Here is a 22,445-nt window from a genome sequence, read left to right as displayed (position 1 = left end):
TCTATCATTATTATTATTGGTGGTAGCAGTAGTGATTTGTGTTATACCTTGGTTACTGGACTGTTCTTATCTCAACCCGTGGGAGTTACATTCTTTTGATTCTCCTCCTCATCCCTCTGGGAGAGGGGAGGGTGGGGAAGGAAAGAAAGAGGGGTGTGTGTGTGTGAGAGAGACTGTTGGTTGGGTTTAAACCACGAGAAAGAGTAACAAAAGTTATGGGTTTTTCTGTGAAAAAAACCCCATATTTATATCCTTACGTTACTCAAGGTGCAGACTAATAAATTTTGCTCTGAATAATTGATTCTTTATTTTAGATCATATTTTTGGAGGATTTCAGCACAGAGATTTCTGGAGTCTGCTGTGTCTAGCCATAATGAGTTTGTCACTGGTTGCTTATGATGATTCAGACTCTGAGACAGAACCTGAAAACACTGAAGTCCCCAGTACTTCCAGCAAACAAACAAGCCAGCCAAGTTCTTCTGTGAATTGTGTTCAGTACTTTGCACCTGGTAGTTTGAGTACAAAATCTACATATGAAATGCAGCCTACTGAGAACATGGACTGTTCTGGCACAAGCACTGCTTGTGAAGATGCCTCTGAGCATTATGTACAGAATAACAACGCTGATTTGACATCTCCTTATTGTAAAAGAGCATACCCTGTCCATACTGCATTATGTATGTCCTACAAAAACTATGAACAAGCATCAAGCTCTTCAACAAACTCTGGAAATGGCATTTCCCACAAGCGAATACATAAAGACAGTACTATTGCCATAAAAGGGATTAGACCGTATATCCCTAAAAGATTGCGTCAAGAAAATTCCAGTATGCCTGAGAAAAAAGAATGTGATCAGAGAGAAAACTCAGATTGCGATGTTAAGCTAGGCATATCAGGAGAGCAGACTTTGAGAAAGATCTCTGAATTAATTAAGCCATATTTGGGATCCAAATATAAATTAACTGAAGTCCCCAAAAGCTTAATATTCATGTCTAAACACAGTGGCCCTGTCAATGAAATCCAGTGGTGTCCTGTACGGGAACAAAGTCACATGCTTCTCTCTGCTTCTATGGACAAAACAGTCAAGGTAATGTAGAATAAGATGTTTTATGGATCAATCATCGAACTTTAAAGTACACCATTAAATAATGATTTGGGAATAACATCGTTGCTTGTGTGTATTTAACAGTTCCAATGTATTTGGAATTTGAGGAGTTACTTTTAAGTACATTCGCAGGTTACAAACTTGCAGCCTGATCCTTCACTATACCTACATTTTTTTTTTTGTATTGGTCATGTCAGTGTTTTAGATCTTAAGTTATATTTCTGCTAGGTCATTTCTTGTGATGCGTATTAATATTTTAATTATTTCCTACTTTGGTTTCATAATGGCCATAAGCACTATGGTCTGACTACAGATTTTGCCTTCAGTCATTAAACAATTGACTGCCGATACTGGAATAATGTTTTGAGGAACTTTACCTTTCTGTCAGACCTTAGGCCTGAAGTGGGTTTACACAGGCACATGGTTTTGGTAAGAGCATACAGAAAGTGTCCTTCTTGGTGGAAGGCATGCTTTTTATTGTATTTAACATAGCAGGTACAATTATTTTAAAATCTGACCCTTTAAAGTAAGCCTTGGTATGTAAAGAGGCAAGAAGAACACCTTGTGTTTAGAATCCGTGTGCTTCTAAAACCTGATTTTAAATTCTGATTTCATGTAGGAAAAAATACTGTTAAATTCTCTTCTTAAAATTGAGATTGTTTGTTTCTTTTAAACTATTTTGCTGTTTAACTTGGTAGTGGAGAATTGGAGTTTCATTTAGTTTGGCTTTTGTATGACTTCTCTTAGAATTTTTTTTTTCCTCTTTCCCCAGTTTTGCCATGGGACCCTATATGTGCTCACTTTGCATCTTTGAAGCAGTGATGGTCTTGAATGTTGGACAGATTTTTTGCTTTTTTCTCCTAGGGTCTATTAAATCACTGATGCTCGCAGAAAAGTCCAGATTTACAGCATGAATCTAATTTACTCTTCTCAGTTGCCTTATCTTCTCTTTGGTTGTAATCACTTCACTTTTTCTGTAGTCAGCATAACATATCACACCATCACACCAAAGCCTGAATACTTTGAACAGTGGGTAATTCCTCCTTCATTTTCTTTCCCAAGATTTTTTTTATGTCTTTCTCTTAAAGATTAAATGGAGGAAAAAAGTACTTTTGTTTTTCTTTGCAGGTATTCTTTGATATATTGAATAAGTTAAATCTTGGGTGTTACTTGAAGAACTGACTTAGACAGAAGACACTAAGATATGCAAAAAGTACTGATGGATGTTTTTGGTAAACAGCAATTTAAATTAGGACTGTATGAAACTTTATGCACCTCTAACTTCAGTATATCTGAATTTGACTTTTTGTTTTAAATTGTTACACAATATGTTTAATATTTGTTTACTACCCCAGAGGCTCATTTTACTGATAAGAGGAATTATGGATGTATTAAATTTGGTAAAACAATCTAAAATCAAATTTGTTATTGCAATGTAAAATTATTAAAAAATGGAAGTAATAGCCCATCTTGTATTCTAAGAAGAAAGAAAGATTACTGTTTGGAAGCATTCCTTAGCATTAAAGTTGGTTTTTTAATAAACTTAATTGCTCTAGGTGCCCCAAACCATGGTAATTTAATATAAAAAGTGGCAACACTTCAGAGCATGTGAGTAAAACTTTAATAACGTAATAATGTGACTGTTACAAAGTATGTGAAAACACACTTCCATATTTTGGAAGGTTACCTATACAGAAATGCCCATGAATGCTTCCTACTGTTATTTCTTAATGAATTTGAAGACTGTAGTGGTATGAGCAGTAGGATCTTCAGTTTGCACCCTTACACAAGTACCTTTCAGGCCAGCAGAGGGCACGTTTAGATAAAGTATTGACTTGATGTTACAAAACTAATTTCTTTAACTTTCTAGGGTCACAAGTCCATAAATCTATAATGACTATGACATCAGTAGGTTATCTTCTGATAATTTTTTGGCTGGTTGCTGCTGCCTGAAGTTCTGCATTTTCTGATATAAGCATAAAGCAACCGACTGAAGATACAGATGCACTTTTTTTTTTTCCCCAATCCCGTACCTTCCCACAGTTTACCTTTTTTTTTTCTGCTGTTTTCATCCAAAAACACCTGCTTAGAACTGCTAGTTTAAATCTGGGCAGTGGAAGCTGGTCCTCTTTCTCTTTAATGGGAATTTACAGGCACTCAAGATGTTTGCACTATTTATTTTCAACATATGATTCAGATAAAACTCAAAACAGAGTTAGAAGCCTAAAATCCCTGTATGATCAGAGAGAGTAGGCAATCCATGGCCGCAAAACTCTGTACTTCCAGTTAGTCATGTGAATAGATGTGACTGAATGTTTTAATGTGTAAATATCTTGGGTTTAATCCTTACATTCAATCTATGCATTAGGACATATATCTTTTGAATAGTCCAATATTAGTGGAGATTTTTCAGAACTAAGAGTTCTGTCTAAGCATATCTGACTGAGTATGATAGTTTAAGTTGTGCTTAAATAAAAAGATCTTTAGCTGAATGCATTTTTTGTAGTATTTAGCCAAACAGTTTTGCAGTTTTTAATCTTTTATCCATTCTTATGTGCTTATTTTCCTCTTAGAATTTTCATGTACTATTTCAGTAAATTTTATATTTTTCATTTAAAGTATTTGCTTTTTTTTTTTGTGTATTGCTGCGTTTAAAAAAAGCCTGTTATCAAGTGGTACAACTGAAAAAAAAATCACCAGTTTAGGGCTGTAATTCTCTAGTAATACTTCTACCAGCAGATGGGGCTCCTCAGCATTTTAAAAAGGGATGGTGACTAAACTGTGCCTCTAAATACTGGGACAATTTAATGATTGCCTCCATGTTGTGTGCTGAAAGACCAAAACGGAAAGTTTATGCTTGTGTTGCAAAAAGTATAAGAAGATTTCATAGAAACCTGGAATTAAGGTAGATCTTCATATGGGAAGTGATACATACTGCGATCAATTGCCCACAGCTTTTCAAATCCAGAGCATTAATACAAGACTATTCCATGCTAAATCTTAAATTTGTAAGGAATGGAGGAGGGAAGCTTAGATCTAGGCTTTGACAAGTCTTTTACCCTCTATTTTCTTAGAATTCCAAGGAGGTGAAGCAGATAGTACTTCCAGTGTAGGCAGCTGCAGAAAGGGGCAAGAAACCTGATTCTTAGTGAAAGTATTGCTGAGAGCTCTTGCTCTGGCAGCGCTCTTCACTATTACATTTTAACTGTATTGTCAGTGGCTTACGTTTTTACTTTTAAGTATATATTTTAAGGGTTGTGAAACACAGTTGATTAAATCTGTTTTCTTTGGATAACACTTCTTATCTACCTTCTGTTTGAATACCTGCCATAAATGAAAATTAGGGTACTACTCTTGTTTTTAGTTTTGCCTACTTAAAACCCCAAAATAGTGTTTGTGATTTTAGTATCTCATCTAATATTTTCTGCATAAATTTTGTGACTCAACACTGTTAGTACTATGTTTCCATGGTGTGGATAGTTAACATGTTTTTGGTTCAGAACCCCAAATACAGAATCCAAAATCACAGGTTACTGTTGAATACAGCTATTTGCCTTGGGTAGCATGTGTCTTGCAAGACATGTTTACCAATTGCAGAAACCACTATCTTGCATTCATATTGTTAGTGGTTTTTATTTGGAAAACCTTGTAATTACATAGCCACAGAGATGTAAATATTTTCACTAGCTACTGATACTGGACTTGGCTTTTTAGCAATTGTTCATAACTTCAAGCGTCGCATACCATTATTCCATATTTCCTCATTTGTCTTAAAATTAGGGTAACATCTTTATATAATCTTTAAACTCTTATTTGTATGTCCCTGATTTTCTGTTTAGAGCATTACAGTAGATATTCTTATCTGTTGCAAAGTATTTTTTTTTTAATTTTCAGCACTTTTATCCTCCATTGATGAACAGGACCAAGGAAAGAAAGTAATGTGATTCGTCAGTACACAAAATATATATTAATAGCCCTTTAATGGGATGATTTGTACACATTTTTGGAAGTTTTTCTAATGTATTTTTTTCCCTACTTGACTAGTTGAACTGTGTTTCCATTTAATCTATAAATCTGTAGCTAAATCTATACAAGGAAAGTAAAAGTCTTTAAAATTAGTTAATAATGTCAGCCTGTTGAAAAGAGGTGTTGCCTGCTTCTCATGACTAAGAACACAAGAACAGCTATACTGGTTCAGACAGACCAAGGCTCTGTCTAAGCCCAGTGGTCAGTCTCTAGTAGGGTCCATAAGTTGATGCCTAGAGAAAGGCATCAAAGGTTTATAGTGCCTTTATGTCCTTTTCTTGTCTATGCTTATTTTCAAATCAGGGGATTTCTGAGCTCCAAAGTCATTAATCTTTGTAGCTTGATATCTGAAGAGTTCTCTTTCACATACTTCTTCAGTTTTATGAGACTCGGTGATCATTAGATCTAGAGTGGTATATTACCCATAATGGTGATATTTAATGATTTTGCTTCCAGGAATATATCAAGTACTATGATAAATACCATTTTTATTCATACTTTCAAAACCTTTTAGTATTTTACAGTTGTGTATTCATTAGGAGAAAGAGAGCATAGTAATATATTCCAGGAATTTTTTATTCTTGGTCTATTGTTTTGGACTGAAAGCAATGGAACATGATAACCTCTATTCATCCCTATAATATGTGTAGCACTGATGGTAGCAATGCAGATTTCCTAGTTATTGCTGTTACTCTGCCTCGAGGTAACAAACTAATATTGCAGTTTTCAACCATTCTGCACACAATTAACTTGAAATAGGCAGTGTTTCTTTCACTGTTCTGTCAGATGCATGTGTTTTTAATGAGGAATAAATTTAAACTGCCAGCATATCTCCTATGCACTCATGCATAGCTGTCAAGTGGCCATAGCCCTATCACTGCTAGGCTAGATTCAAAGTCTTCACTAAGTATTATTAGCTATCGTGCTGCTGGTACCCTAAGTATTGCAATTCTTAGATTAATTTTTAAAATCTAATTGTGGCAATGCTCCTTTGACTGTAACTGATGCATAAGATGAGAATTTGGGGCAGTTATACTATTTAATACATATATTCCACTTTAACTGGAACTTAAAAAAGATATATCTCTGATGTTGGTACGTTTCAAATCCTATACTTTCAAAATAACCAGTTCTTCCCTTTATCTTGGAAGTGACAAACACCTATATTCCAGAGCTTGTGTGCTGCTTACCTAGATGTGTGAGAAAAGCTTGCTTTCTTGTTGAAGAGGCCACTAAATAAACTATTCTGAAAAAGCAAAGCTAACATTTCTTTATGATTCCTTGTTCTGGCTTTCTTCCCTTGTCCATTTAGAACTAAGTATAATTTTTTTAATCACTTTAAGCTTGCTAATGGAAGGAATGTGCTTGACCATAATTTAAAGCTTCTGACTGTGCTTATGGCTAGATGATAATGAAGGTGAAGATGTTATAGCTAGCTCTCACACAACTGTTCTGCAAAAGCTATTAACACAAGTCAGCAAAGAACAGTCCTTGAAGGTGGTGGATTTTGGTCTCTTCATCCCAAAGGTATGTGTAGGTAAGGGTTGTTCCACATTTGGCATGTTAATACCTAGATAAGGTTAGAAATCACTGTTACATGGGGATGTATTTTTAAATTATTTTGTTTCCAGCTATGCTGTTGTCAAGGAAACAGAGATCCTGGTAATGCCTTTGTTCACTTTCTCAGAATCCACAGCTGGAGATGACTTGTATAGTTTATTTTATGTTTTTGGTAGTTGACACACTCTTGTGCCTCAAAGGATTTTTTTCAAAGGAGTACGTTTTCTGTATAAATAACACCATCCTGATCTCTGTGCTGTTTGATAGGCCATTGTTTTTTTTTTTTTTTTTTTTTTTTTTTCTGCAGTAACAAGAACTAAAGTCAGTCCTACTTTGAATCAGAATTTATCTTAACACTTGTGTGATAACTGATGCTAAAAAACCCACAAAATGAAAACCCCAAACCAAAACCAACTAAAACTCCAAACCAACCAAACAATCAAAATCAGGGCAAAAATACAGTGCTGTGTTAGGTTTTCAGTTCTGTAAGGGCATTAGTATTTCTTTACACTTGGAAATTTCTCCTGAATTACTATCTAGTTAAAGAATACAAAAGTAGTACCTCAGGTGGTCTTGCAAAGCCTTTTTTACTGCTTCAAGGTCATATTGGAGGATGTGGCTATAGGGGAGAAGACCTGGAGAAGATGGGTATTTCATGGCTAATATACCTGTGTTTCCCCCTAGAATTGGGAATTAGAGAAGAATTCAGAAAATGTAGCTCTTCTAAGAGCTGTAGAATTAATGGAGTCTGGCTGTATCTTGAGGCTGGCTGTAGATCCTCTTCGATTTCTCTCTACTTTGAGGCTTCTGCTGTGTTTTTCTCTTTTATTCAGCTGCTTAGTTTGATCAAGTCTTCAGGGGAAAAATACCAAAGCCTCTGTGAAATTTGGTTGACATTGACCAATAGGTGCAAAGTGGCCACAGGTGACATCCATTGGGAGCATGGCTTTTGTGACAGTGTTATTTCAAAAACCTCTTTCTCTGGAAATTCAGAAGGGTGGAAAGTGACTTTTGTATATTCTTAACAGTGACATGGAGGGAAAGATTCTGTTTTCTCATGTTACCTAAAAAGAGTTCTGGTTACTTGTGTCACTGCATACAGAAATATCAAAAATATTAAGTTTTTATCTGTTTTTCTTAGAAACCCATCTGTCTTGAATGGCTGAGTTCTGCACTTCTTTTCTACTGAGAACTCTTTCAGCTGTGTACTAAGTGTGTCTGAAATAGCTTATAGTAAAGTAATAAGCAATCTTGTCCTCCCCTCCAGCATAGCCACCCTACCAAGGTAGAAACAGTCATAGAGAGGTCTATGAAGTAGTGTCTCTAATGAAGCTTAACTGATAATGTCATAAAATAAGCCCTCCAATTACGTGTAGTATCTGTGTGGGTGTCTACTGTGCAGTCTAACATCACCTAAGATGGGAGAAATGTACGGTGGCGTTACCCCCTTTTGGATGCTTCAGTGGGATTGCTGGTGAAAATGTTAGGATTTTAGTGCTTGAAAATGTTGAACTAGGATAGTATTAAGTACTTAAGTGACTGTAATACATTATGGAAGTATCCCTTTTTTTTTAACAGTTGAGAAATTGTGAATTTTTTTTGCTGTTTAAAAATAGAAATAATACCAGTCTGACTTTGCTTCTTTTCTGGTAGTCTAGCTTTATAGACACATCTTTGATACTGCTATTTTTTTTTTTTTTATAATCTGGTAACAGCTACAAGACACCTTACGACTTCAATTCCTTAGCTTTCTTGGTCTGTTGATTTTGTCAGGGAAACAAATTGTTGAGAAGCTTTGCTTTACTTTTTCAGGTTCTATAGAGAGATTATCTGTGTAGGATTTATCTAGCATCAGGAATAAAAAAAAAAAAAAAGCCTGAAGTTTCTATTCTTTTTAGTATGTTCATGTCCTTGCTTTTTTTTTTTTTAAAGCAGATTTTATTTTTGGCATGTGTGGAATATCTGCATCTGTAACGTCATAATATTAGTGAATGTACCAGAGACTAACACTTGTTCTTTAGATGAAGCCTGATAGAAAGAACTTAAATGCCATTTTGCTTTCTCTCTATAAAAACAAATGTTAGTTATAGATTCTCTTTAGATTAAAGGGAAATAAACATTAAAAACTCCCTTGTTCTTTAGAAAAGTTGCTTCACTACTGTGGAACTAATGACTTACTGTCCTTTATTATGCATACTATGTTTCATTGCATTAATCATCCCTGTGCAAAGAAAAGCATTTTGTGGCTAGTCTGGAACTGCATTTGATTTGTCTTGCAGTACCTTTGTGCTGGCTGACTGACTGATTCAGATACTAAGACTGAACTTCACCTTCAGTGTGCTTGTGGAGGCCTTTAATTAATTTATTTATTAATTTAAAGAAAACTGCTGATTTTCCCCTGGGACACATCTAAAAATGTGGTTAGGCAAACTTCAGTTGGTTAATAGATTAAATATACTGGGCTTGACAGATAGTAATGACTGCATGTGCTTGTATATTATGTGTGTGCCAACTGTGTAAGATGTTGCTTTCTAAAGTCAGGTTTTGTCCTGTCCTCTGTTCTTATTGTCTTTTTCCATACAGTGATTTCCTCATTTAAAAAAAAAGTTTCTCATTCTGAATACTGGGACTAGTGGTTGAAATTCTATATTGTTACACAATGAAGAAGGACAAAGCTGGTTCCCTATGAAAAGGGTGGCAGTTAAAGATGCAGGTGGTTAGGGATGACACAGTCATACAAACATGTTAAGTCTTGAAAGATATGTTAAAGCTAGCACTATGTTAACAATGTAAAAGAAATTAAAATTAATTAGGTGGTTCAATCTTACTCTGCTTGCTAATATTGAAGTAGTACTAGTTATGTCCTCACTGCCAGCAAAACACATAGCTGCTTGACATAATTAGTTTATTTTCATAATTAAGTACCTAGTTGTGCTCATGTTTGAGACTGGGTTATGTCAGTGACATTAGTGGGTTTCAGACTGCATCTATTTTACCATAGCCTAGGTTTGTTGGTTTTTTGGTTGTGGGTTTTTTTTTTTTTTTTTTTTTTTTTTTACACGGTTATTAACATAGCTTTGGGAATAAGAAATTATTTTTCAGTTGAAAGAATAAAGAGTTGTAAAGAATACATTACTTGCCCAGGCTCACTGATAAATGAATGCAAGATTCATTAAAGCTCTGGTTTTCAGATAGCTGTTCTAAGTCACTAACTGTATACTGCCCCTCATAGATACTACTTAATGCAAGTGTGGGCAATAAGGCTGCAATAACTACTTCTTAAAATATGAAAGCTACCTGGTGAATGTTGGGGATGGGACAGGACTTGCCTGTAAATGTAGATTAGATTATTTCTTAAAGATAGAAATTTGTCCTTAAGTACAACTGGTTACCATTATTTTTAGAACTGTTGTAGCAATGTGTTACTTTGTGCTACTGCAAATACTTCCAGTTGTGCACCTGCTTACAATGTATCCAGCTCTGTTGTGCTGTCAAGCAGTTGCCACTTCTCTCATGTTTGGTCAGGGGAGCTGGTGCATAGTTGTTGTTTCTGCTGTGTCAGGTTCTCCCAGTAGATAATGTTCAAGAATGTGACAGCTTAAATTGCTCCTTTTTATTTGTTGTGTTTGTGCTTATTTGTTTTATTGAGTGTTTGACTAGAAGAGATGGTTATCAGGTTTTCATATATGTGAATATATCAATATAAAATTGTAAAGCATGAGTGGCCTTAGTTGATTCACAGTTTTATATTAAAAAAAATTACATTGAACAGTACAAATAGATAAGTTTTGAATTTTGATAGCCACTGTTTAACCTAAACTTAAGGAAAAAAGCCCAAAACAACCAAACAAACAACTTCAGAGTTGGTCGGTGTTGGTTTTCTGTCTCCTGCTTTCAAGAATTAAGTCATAGGTCAACAGCCAATAGATGTTTCAGAAGCTGGGGAGTACAGTTGCTAAGACTGTACTTATGTTCTGTCTAGAACAGTATTTCTTATTCCAGCAGTGGGTGATCAAAATCTATGGGATATAAGTATCTGTGGGCTGTGTTTTTGTGAACATATCTACCTAGTCCTTAGTTACCTGTAGGAATTCAGGGCACTTTAGACAGTTTGCCTTCAAAGTGCTGTAAGGCTGAAATTGAGGTGTTTAACACTTAGAGTCCCTTTTTTTTTAATAGAGCATAAATGTATGTGACTTGAGGAAGTGATTGATGCTAATGAATATGATACATAGGGGTGAAGGGAAAATCAGATTATTTAATAAATGGCTATAGTTATTTAGCTAATTATCTCCTGGGGAGTTGTAATATATTTGAAGTTGTTCTCCTTTTCATGCTGGTAACATATTGATTGCTTAAGTGTTTTCTAGGCATGAATACTAGCTACTAATAGCCATGACTGTGACTGTACTTTTTAGGTTTCTGAACACATTTATGTCATTCTTACCATACTACTGTTGCAGTCTAAAGTCAAAGAGAAACTGCCAAATATATGTCATGTTATTCTTTTCCCATATAGTTTTAGCAGTGGAATTTTTTTTCTTATTTATTCCTTCTATTATGTGGTTGTGTTATTCTAAAACAGCAGTACCCCTTGGAGAGTGTGCAGCTGCTCTGTGGGGATTAAAATCTGCAGTAGCTTTGAGGACATGTGCCATAGCAGTTGGCCTTCAATTAATGTCTGTTTGGCAATGTGGCTTTCTTTAGGGTTAACCGAACTTTTTAAGTTTACTTCTGTTAGTGTAATGTAACTTCCCACTCCCCATTTTATTCAGCTGACCACTTATTTGGGATCAGAAGTAGGTCTCATTAAATTTTCTGGAAGTGGCTATTACTGAATTTGTAAGAAATTGTTTCAACAGTATTTATAGTGTTCCTACACAAAATAAAGAGAGGGACAAGAAATATCTATACGAAGTTTTACTCCTTCAATGTATTTCTTTTTTTGGATCAGCCTAAGTAGGTTTTCCTTTATTTATTTATTTATTTTTTCTCCGAGACGTGCCTTGAGCACTTGTTGGAGACCTACAGTTGTGATTTTGACTGGTTTAATTGAAGATCACTTTTATCGGAACTTGTCTTTAGTAGGAGTACAGCAACATGGTCTTAATTCCCAGTGTTACTCATCTCCAGAGATTTTATAAACATTTTTTTTCTTGATTTCTTAGTCCATTTACAGTTTAAGAAAACATATATTGGGGAAGATGGGTAACATGTAGATCTCTTGAAGTTCTCCCCAAGTCTGGAATTAGGAGTCTGAGATGTATGTGCTGTTTAAGGTTGGATAATATCCTTTCGCTGATGAGAAAAAGACCAGTGCCTTGGAGGATGGTGTCCTCCTGAGCAGTGTCTACTATTATGACCAGGGTACAGACTTGGGGAATAATGACCTGCATTGAGTGTTGCATACCCTGCTCTGTTCTCTGGACAGTTGACATTACCAGTGCTTGTAATGCTACTTTGAAGGAGGTCACTAAATGGGCACTTACGCAGCTGGGCAGTAGCAGTAACTGTCTTTTAGACAGGATCAGGAGTTTATTGGCACTATGCCTTTTCAGAACATTTGATAATTATTTTATTTTTTTTTTTACCTAGACAGATTTCACCTTATTTTTCTCTCCAAACATAAACATTGACTAAACTTCCACCAGGAGACACTTTTCAGGTATAGAATAAAGCTGCTAGTCAAACTGGGTTGAGAGATACAGACCAGTAGCACATCCTTACAGCATATAATTATTCACACTGGTATTCTGACTGATTAAAAATCCTCTATGTTAAATAGCTGGAGAATAATAAGCTTAATCTATTGTACTTCAGAATGCTGTCTAAATGTTTCTTTTCCATCTTGGAGCACATTATTCCTTAATCTCTTTTCTAGTAGAAAGAAGCTTTTTTTAATCTTAAAAGAATAAAGGATAAAATACCAAGGCATGACTGTTCTGACACCATGATTTTGGGGTCATTTTTTTCCTATTTTCAGGGTTTATTTCTCCAAGAAGTCTTGTTCAGGACCACGGTCAGTGTCCTTTCAAGCCTCCTTCCTTTTCTGAAGACAGTAATGGTTTTAACCTTTTCCCCCTAACAGAGTAATGTCAACAATTTTTCCGATTCTTCACATTTTTATATTATACATTGTATTTAATCCCTGAATTTGGTTGAATTTTTCTTTTGGTAATACATTTGACTTGGCTGCAAACAAGACTGAAGAAAGTATACGATGTGTGTAGGGTGTGCAATGTGGTATACAGTGTGCAAGGTATTGGTATCCTTGGCTTGATGATGAATACTTTCAAACAAGGATCCTTCATGTTAGTCTTGTGCTCTTGAGTTCAATTAAGGAAGCTCAGTCATTTTTGGTTTCATTTCCATCTGATGATGTAAGGAATTTATTTTTAACTCTCTTCTGAGAAAACAATCAGAATTAGTGTTTCGGTTTTTTGTTCTTCAGCTTTTTGCCTGAAGGAGAGTTTAACAAAAGCCACATACATTTGAACACATATCTCTATATTAGCAGGTAAGCAAACGTATCCAATTTTCCAGAGCAACAAAATACTTGATTACAGGTCTAATGATAGTTTAAGAGGTGTTTTCAGATATGCTAAAATCAAGGGCTTGAAGCAGATGACCTTAATTATCTTTGTGAATATTCACAATCACATTATGTGCTTTAAATGTCACATTTGGAAATAGTGCCTCATTGCTAGTTAATTAACAATAATTACTCAAGGTAGCACTTATGTTTCTGGAATTTCTTACCCACTGTGCAAAATGTTGTTTGCTACTAAAGGTTTAGCAGTATAAAAACCAGGTTTTACTTATTCTTAAAGCGTTACTATTGCAGACCTTTGGTATGTTTATCTCTGGCACTGCAAGGAGAATCAGTTGTTGCATTACATTTGCTCTGCTACATCCAGGCGGTGTTTCTAACATCCGAATTGGGCTGTATATATTTTTTTACTGTTTGAAAAAAACAAGCACTTGTTTTTTTTTTTTTTGTTTTGTTTTTTTTTTTTTTTTTAGCAGAGCAAGAAGAGAAAAGCAGTAGCAAATTAGACTGGCAGTCTTAGACCCATCATGAGGCGTTACAAAGGTGTGTTGACATATTTAGCTAAAGAAATATGTCTTATGGTAATACCAGAAGGGTTTTATTCAGCCATAGCACCTATGTCTTTCGCTCTGTAAGGATTTTTTTTCTTGGCAAAGAGCATTATACAAGCCAAGATAGCTTACATTGCAACAACAGCAAAAAAACCCCAACAAAAAATCCCCAAAAACCAAAGCCCAAACTCTCATAGATCCTAGAAGATCTTCTCTCTGTTCTAGTTTCCAGCTTCCCTCTTCTATCTTCCCTGCTTTCACATAGAAACTTAATTTAGATGTCAATGGATTCTCATCAAGTTTTTTCCTTTAAAAAAATAAATCTTTCTTCCTTGTTTCCTTGTTTGCAGAAGCACACTTCACATGTGATTGTGTCTGTGTGTACGTATATATTAGATATATATACTTATATATAGAGAGAGATTTAAATGAGCTAAAACCACTTGTCACTTACTTGTGCATACAAAGTAGATATTCTCTTTGTTTGCACACTTCATTCAACTGTGTGAATGGGGTGTCATTGAAATCCTGGTAATGTATAACTACAGAAAAAAAATTATTGTGAGATATATTAAGTGCCTTACAATAAAGTTTTTAACTTGTGACAGCATTTGCAACATGCTGAACAGATGTTTGAATTCTCAAACAAAGCTATTCAGAGAACAGCAAGAAAAGCTACTGAATTTTAGAAACAGTAATGAAGATTAATTAAACTAATTATCTGTGCTTTGTGCAGTGGGAGTGGAGATAACTGCAGGTAGGTGAAGGCATAACCAAGGGAGTGATCAGTATTGTTTAGAGTGGTGAAAGTAATGTGGTGATGGCAATGCAGATGAAGAATCTGAGTGATAGAAAGCTGAAATAATGACATGAATTTGACTGTGAAGGGTCTTCAGTGTATTGTGTGAAAATGGCATTGGAAGTGGTAAGCACTTTGTCGGAGAAACTTCCCAATAATAATTTCCCAGTTGTAGAATGACTTGGAGGAAACGCACAACTAACTGGTTTTGACTGTGTTTGGAGGACGTCATAGACCCATCCTAACTGAATGGTAATGTTCTGAATGTCAAAAAGCTTTCACCCATGTCTGCTATGTCAAATGGGTTGAAATGAATAACACTGCTTACTTTTTTTCCCACCATTATACATGAAGGACCCTTTTCTTCAGAAGGACTGATGAGAAATCTGGTTTTGGGTATTTCTGTACAGAGACTGGCTTACCAAAAAACTTGATATGCAGCTGCTGACATGATGATTGTTTATTTTATAAATTGTTCATTTATATGTGCTTAAATAGGAATTAGATACTGAAAAATATTTTCAAAATTGGCCACTAATCTTAAAGTTTTGCTAATATGCAGAAGCCTGTAATTTTGCTAAAAATTCAAGTAAGCTGAACCCAAAATATTTACATTAATTTGTATTTTTTAAATTATTTATTCTGTAGTTGTACAGTGATAATGAAGTAAATGCAATTAAATGCTTCTATGAGTGAAGTGACACTTCCTCTAGATGTATCGTACTGCTGTGAGAAATGCTGAACCAAATTCTACCTGATGAGTGGTTGTACAGCTTAAACGCTTATGTTGCCAAAGAGTTGAGTACTCTGGGACCTGTGGTACAAATTTGATTTCATGTGTATGTTTCAGTGCTGCACTGCACAGAGCAATCAGCCGACTTGGGCACTAGGAGGTGCAGAGCTGGGTTAGTGTGATGCCCTCTTGAGGCAGAGAGGTGTTCATCTGGGATGAGTTTAACCGTGGGATGTCTCATGCTACCACTGTGCTGACGTGATGATAGTGTAGGTTTGCATATGTGAATGTAAGCAGAGGCAGCTCTTACTGATAGAATTGTGCATTCTCACTTTCTAAAATGTTCATCAGGCTTTAGAAAATAAGTGTTTAGGAGGGGCAGTGGTGCTAATTTTAAAGGTATCTAAATATTACATTTGTTTACATAGTTAAAACCAACTTAAATGGGTTCAGTGGAAATGCCAGACAATGTTTGTAAATGTCAGTGTGTTCATATTTGCTCCTTGATAACTGTGTCGTTAATTCATAGTTTTATGTCAACATCCAAATAGGAAAAAGTTAGCTTTTAACTTGGGTCTAGATTTTTAGTGTGAAGTCTTACTGTTTTAATTTCCAGCTTCAAAGGTATGCTCTTATACCATCTGTAAAGTGAAAGTAATACTGTCTCCTTAATATGATGCAACCACAAGTGTGCAAGCTTGTTACTTAATGTGTAAACTATTACTATAGAGTTATATAGTAGATACCTTTTGACTTTTACCCTTTGCTGACTAGATGTACATTAGGTTCGCAAGTTACCTACCAATGCCCTCTGGGATAAAGGCCTTAATGAAATCATTATTTAGCACTTATTTTTTTTGATTGACTTATGTAATAGGTTGTTCTTTGAGATTTTGCAGGAGAGAAATTAAATGTTTTAAAGTATGAAGTACCGAAACTGTAGGGCAATCTAAATGGTGTTATAGGAACTATGGTACAAAGAATATTGAACGTATTTGCAATCTTCTGTTATTTGTCATATGAATGCCAGGTCTCTTTCTGTCTAATGGATTGCATAGATATGCAAAAGAGAAATAACAAAAGCTAATCAGTTTTGTGTTATGTAAAGCTGTTAATATGTAGATACTTGAGTTCCCTCAAAAAAAAAAGAAAAAATCTGAGCATTCTAATGATGCATGTTGATGTTGTGTAAATTGCTTGGAGAAGAGGAGCTGCTGTAATCACTTCACTTGAAAAGTGAATATATTTAAAAAGAAAATAGGATGACACAGCCGATGTACATCTGCACTAAAATTACTGTGAATCAAGTCTCAGTTAACCTGAGACAATTGGAGTAATGCTGGTGGGGGCTTTACAAACTGGGGAAACAAGCGAACACTGTGCCCCTCTCTTTAGCTTAGGCACACATGGATGTGAAGAGCAGGAAACAGTGCAATGGCCCCAGCATGATGGAGATAAATGTGGAAGCAAAATAGTTTCGTCTTTAGCATAGAGGAAGCTGGAAGGGAAGGTGAGACTTCTTTCAGTCCCAGTAAGCTTATTGACATGCTTAACAGCCCTAGATCTGTGCCTCATGAGTGTGCTAAAGAATAGTTGCAGTGAGGGCAGCACTGAACGAAGAAAACAGAATTCTATTGTGTGTTTGGAGGGAAACTACAAGACAAAATGTAAAAAATGGCAAGATGTTTTATAACTGGCTCGTTTCCTTGATAGCTGCTGCAGAGCAGGATTGTCTCTACTATATTTAAATGTCAGGAACATGCTGAGGGAATATCTTTTGTGTGTGCTTCTGCACACATTAAAGAAAACCGAGGCTCTATGGAAGACTACCATCCCCATTTGTGGTGCAAACTGTTTTCTTCAAGTCAGCAGATACTTATGAGGCACTGAATATCCTGGAAGCCAAACATGAATCTTTGAGAAATCCCGAGGTCTTTGGAGCGTCTGTCCCTTACACTTTCCCATATCTGCCTTTTATACTGCTTGTGAGTAACTAGGAAATGCAAACATCCATAATGTAATAACCACTTGTATCTCACCATGTTACTCATTCTGTGATGCTCTTTAGCTTCCAGTATTTAACAGTATTTTTCACAGACTTCATTCTGGATTCTACTCTGGTGAGCAGTCCTGAATTAATTATTCATGTAGATATTAAAATATGTAGCCAAAATCAAGTATCTTCAAATCCATGGTAACATGGATCCTACACCTTAATATATATTCAACTTTTTGCAGTTCCCAGTGTGTCTAAGTTAGTATAGTTTTTAGATGCTGCAGTTTCCCTGCCTTTTGGAGAGACAGCTAAGTGCTGTGTGTAATTTAACTGATTCGCTTGCCTTCATTTGAGGTCTTGGTACTGCAGTGGAGGGAGCTATGTAGTGCGAAGGATGCTGAACTGGTCTGAGGAGCTGGTATCTCTGTCCAAGGGTATTTGCTGCCCTGCAGGTGTCTTGCTGGCTTTTAAAGGACCCTTAGCCAAAAAGGCTATATATAGAGTGGTCTGGTATCAATGAAAAGCAAAACATTTTTGCAAGTCTTTGAACAGGGGAAAGAATGGTGCTCTTGCCTCTCTTGTACTTCCATTCTTTTGGAAGTTCTTTTTCTAAAGAACAAAAAACAACTGCTAAAACTCTAGTTGTTTGCCAAAATAAAAGTCAAAAGAAGGATCAGTGCGTTTGGAGATCTTGATCTTGCTACATGAAGAATTTATGCTGCAAATGGCTGCAATTTTCTAGTGTCTTTTAAAAAGATACATAGGATAGAAAACATTCTAACATAAAAATACGTTCAAGTATACATATTTGTTCAAATATACATATTTGGCAATACAAAAGAAATCAGTGTGTTTTGAAAGTCTATTGGTATAATTTCCCTGAAGTTTTTAAATGAGCAGGCAATGTAAAATGGTTTCAGGAGATTTTTGTTAACAGTGATGTTTTGCTTTCAGGGAAGGAAATTAGAACTGTGAAGATTTCACTTGGCGATGTAGAAAAACTACCTAAAAGTAACAAAAATAAGCATGTTGGTTTTCTCTCAAATTTAATGCTGTAAAGAAATGTAACTAATAAAACACTAGCAGCTGCAGAATGATTGTGTTTTGGACAGGTTTGTACCATAGGTTCTAGCCAATATATGAATTAAACCTTTAATATGTACTACCAGAAATGGAGCTACTTCTGCACACCACTGTGTACTTGCTCACCTTGGTTATAGTTTAAAGAGTTGATAAAATTTGATAGCTTGCTGCTCAGCAGTCAGTCCTGTAGAGAAATTCAGATGATGTCTAAGAAACACTGCTTTTCATTGCCCACTTCCTTGGAAGTATTTTTAAATAGCAAGATTATCTTACTGATTTTGTTTAATATCTTTTAGAGGAGGTTAAACCTGTGCTACTCGTGCTGGTCGTTAAACAAGTAAGACATATAGCACCTACTGTATTTAGTTTCTTGAAACTGATTTTATCACTTTTTAAATATGCCTTGTATTCCAATGTGATATTAAAAATAAATGCATATTTGAAACTTGTAACTTGCTGCCCTGTTTAAAAAAAACAAACTTCTGTGCCACACGCACTGTACATGAGTAAACTTTGTGCCCGTGAAATTCAAAGCTTGGGACCAAACCTTAACTAGATGTTCACTGCTATGGAAACAGTGAACTGAAGTCAGATGGTGCATGACTGCATTATGAAACCCATTAAAAAAAAAAAGGCAAACCAAACAAACCAAAGCCACTCAAAATCCTCTCAAACAATGAACTGCAGATTGGTTTTATTAAGTGAATATGGGACTACTCCAGCATTTAAAAATGCTCTTTTAATTTAAAAACATATCTTTTTAGGAAAAAAGACAACCTCAAGTTTAAAAGCTGTTTGTTTAAATAATGTTCAAAGCTTTTAAGAATTAAAGCAGATCCTTAAAGTATGATGCTTAAAAACATAGGATGCTGCTTTATCTTGTCCTTTAATGTATTTAATATCAGACGTGCAACACATTGTGGGATATTCTTTCATTTGTAGAACCTAGATCTGTCTATGCTGTTTCACAATACTGTTGTCACTATTCAAAATCATGATTGATTTTAACTGTAAGTTCTTAAGGTTCTAGTTGTTCTAGATACTGATTAAACAGTATGTGTATATATATATATATATATATATAGATGATTAGTACTTTGACTCTGGAATGTATTTTGAGTTGGCTGGGGAAAAATTTTTCACTTCTAAATGGTGTGGAGTAATTTATTCCTCAAGGAAGATGCACTGGTTCCAAGTCTCACCACCCTTCATGCTTTCAGCTTGTAATTATCAGAGCTGAAAAATCAGCTACTTTTGAAGATAATAAATTTTCATTCATTTTGGGTAAGAGGTTCAAAGCTGAAGTGCCTTTATAACAAATGGTGGGCCAGAGCTCAAACAGTAGCGATCATATTTCAATAATGTAATATCATGTATATACATAGTAATACATATATATCATGTAATACATAGTAGTAATGTCTTAATTCTGTGATTACTGGATACTCAGGAGCAGAGATTACTTCTAAGGGGTCCATAAAAAGAAAAGTGCATTACTTGACAGTCTGCTTAAGGGTTTAAGGTAGCTGCATAGTTTGTGTCCCCACTGGGGGTTTCTTTCTGTTCTGGAAGCTGAAACAGATTGAAACTCATTTTAGTATTGTTGGGGTGGTTTTTTTTTGTTTGTTTGTTTGTTTGTTTTTTTTTGTTAGAGTTGCTGTTGATTATTGCCACTTATAGTACGCTCTTTAACCCTTTTAAAAACATATTTAGAACCAAAATTGTTTCCCTGAGCCCCTCTCCCAAGTGATGCTTGTGTCATCTCTGCTTATCGGTAGGAAGACACATCTGATCTGCATTCAGCAGCAAGTCCTTTGTGTTGAGATGTGGCTGTGCTGGTGTGTGGGGACATGATGCTGCTCTGCAAGCATTGTGTGTATGCTGTGGTGTCAACATGCTGAGGCCCAGACAGCTCTTTCTGACCTGTCTCCTGTCTGTGAAATTATTGATCAGTCACTTCAATGTGGAAGAGCCATATTGGAATAACTGCTAGATTAGGCTTGTAAATACGTATGAAATAACCCAAGCTTTTCAAGGAATGACTTATTCCACCTTTGAGGGGAGTGATCTTTCTGATGGAAAGTGAAGCTAAGGTTAGAGAATCTTTTCACTGAAAAGGAAAGCTATCTTCAGTGCCTAAAGGTGAAGAGTCACTATGTATTTAATGAATGTTACAGTAATTTTTTAGTATTCTTCCAGACACAAATGTTTACCAAGTGGTCATAAATAGTCTAATTGTTCTTAGCTGCACACTTATGCTTTATATCTATGAAACCATTAACTGCTTAATCAGAAGTTAATACTGATGTTAATATGCCCTCAGGAGGGTAAATTGTAGTAGAAGCTATAATATTGAGAGATTAAAATCCAAATTTCAAGCTAAATCCAAATCTTAAAGTTGATCAACCCCCCACCATCAACTTCATTGGCATTAATGACTCTTGTAAGTGCCAGCGCATCTGGAAATTGGGCCACTTGGATCTTATTCTTAGATGAGCAAGCAGAAGGTTAACAAACTTTAAAATTGCAAATAAAAGAGCGGAAAGGAGAATGATGTAGTTATTGTGAATTAGGATACCTCTTTTTGGTGAGAATTGCTTTTCACTCTTTAAAATGATGGTATGACTTGTAATGACGTAGCTTTACTGTTGAAGTTAAATATTGTAATGGTCTTTTAATGACACCTTAATGGCCTCTCTCAGGATTTGCACTGAAATAATTTTACCTTCATCTAATTGTGCTTTATAATGGACTGTAGCAGCATGATTTAAGGTCTCCTTAATTTTTTCTTTTTTTTTTCAGTATAACAAACACTCTAAGTTACCATTCTGTGAAATAAAGGAAGTATTGTTTTGTTGTTGTTTTGTGGGTTTTTTTTTTAATTGTTGCATTAGGTTTATGTTCCACACAGAAATATTTTTGTCAACAACATGGACAGTTGGATTGAGTGCACCCTCAGCAAGTTTGCTGACAACACTAAGCTGTGATGTTTGGTTGATACGCTGGAGGGAAGGAAAGCTGTCCAGAGGGACCTTTATACGCTTGTGATGTGGCCAGTGCTACCCTTATGAAGTTCAACAAAGCCAAATGCAAACTCCAACACCTGGGCTGGGGCAATCCCAGGCACAGCTACAGGTTGGGCAGAGAAGAGATTCAGAGCAGCCCTGTGGAGGAGGACTTGGGGCTATTGGTCGATGAGAAAATGAACATGAGCCAGCTTCAGTGTGTGCTTGCAGCCCAGAAAGCCAACTGTATCCTGGGCTGCATCAAAACGAGAGTGACCAGCAGGTTGAAGGAGGTGATCCTGCCCCTCTACTCTGCTCTTGTGAGACCTCACCTGGAGTGCTGTGTGCAGTTCTGGTGTCCTCAACATTAAAAGGACATGGAACTGTTGGAACAAGTCCAGAGGAGGACCACGAGGATGATCAGGGGACTGGAGCACCTCCCATATGAAGACAGGTTGAGAAAGTTGGGGCTGTTCAGCCTGGAGAAGAGAAGGCTGCGTGGAGACCTCATAGCAGCTTTCCAGTATCTAATGGGGGCCTACAAGGATACTGGTGAGGGACTATTCATTAGGGACTGTAGTGATAGGACAAGGCGTAATGGGTTAGAACTTGAACAGGGGAAGATTAGATTGGCTATAAGGAGGAAATTCTTTACTGTTAGGGTGGTGAGGCACTGGAATGGATTGCCAAGGGAAATTATGAATGTTCCATCCCTGGCAGTGCTCAAGGCGAGGTTGGATGAAGCCTTGGGTGATATGGTTTAGTGTGAGGTGTTCCTGCCCATGGCAGGGGGCTTGGAATTAGATGATCTTAAGGTCCTTTCTAACCCTAACTATTCTATGATTCTATGATTTTTGTCTGTTTTGGCAATGATAAGGTAGTAACTGAGTTTTGTAAATTTTTGTCTGCATTGCTGAACAGCTGTGTATATTGAATTTAGGAGAATTTCTCATGAAGTAGTAGTTTATTACGTATCCAGTGTTTGTTATTCTGTGCAAATAGCCTGTTTAGCTTTGTTATTTTTGTGAAGCTTAGGT

General features: G+C 35.9%; 1 protein-coding gene across 2 annotated transcripts in view; it reads left to right on the top strand.

The window, feature by feature from the left end:
* WDR25 (WD repeat domain 25) overlaps positions 1–22,445 on the top strand; it is a 60,943-nt gene that overhangs the window by 170 nt on the left and 38,328 nt on the right. For both annotated transcript variants that reach the window (XM_005149549.4, XM_031049489.2), the window contains exon 2: positions 315–1,087. In XM_005149549.4, the coding sequence (XP_005149606.2) occupies positions 374–1,087 (714 nt within the window). In that variant the 5' untranslated portion in view covers positions 315–373. The remainder of the gene's footprint in view (positions 1–314; positions 1,088–22,445) is intronic.

Source organism: Melopsittacus undulatus, chromosome 4, assembly GCF_012275295.1.
Source record: "Melopsittacus undulatus isolate bMelUnd1 chromosome 4, bMelUnd1.mat.Z, whole genome shotgun sequence".
In the NCBI taxonomy this organism is placed as follows: Eukaryota; Metazoa; Chordata; class Aves; order Psittaciformes; family Psittaculidae; genus Melopsittacus; species Melopsittacus undulatus.
The sequence above is the reverse complement of the archived record's forward strand: the minus strand, read 5'-3'. Positions and strand labels throughout refer to the sequence as shown.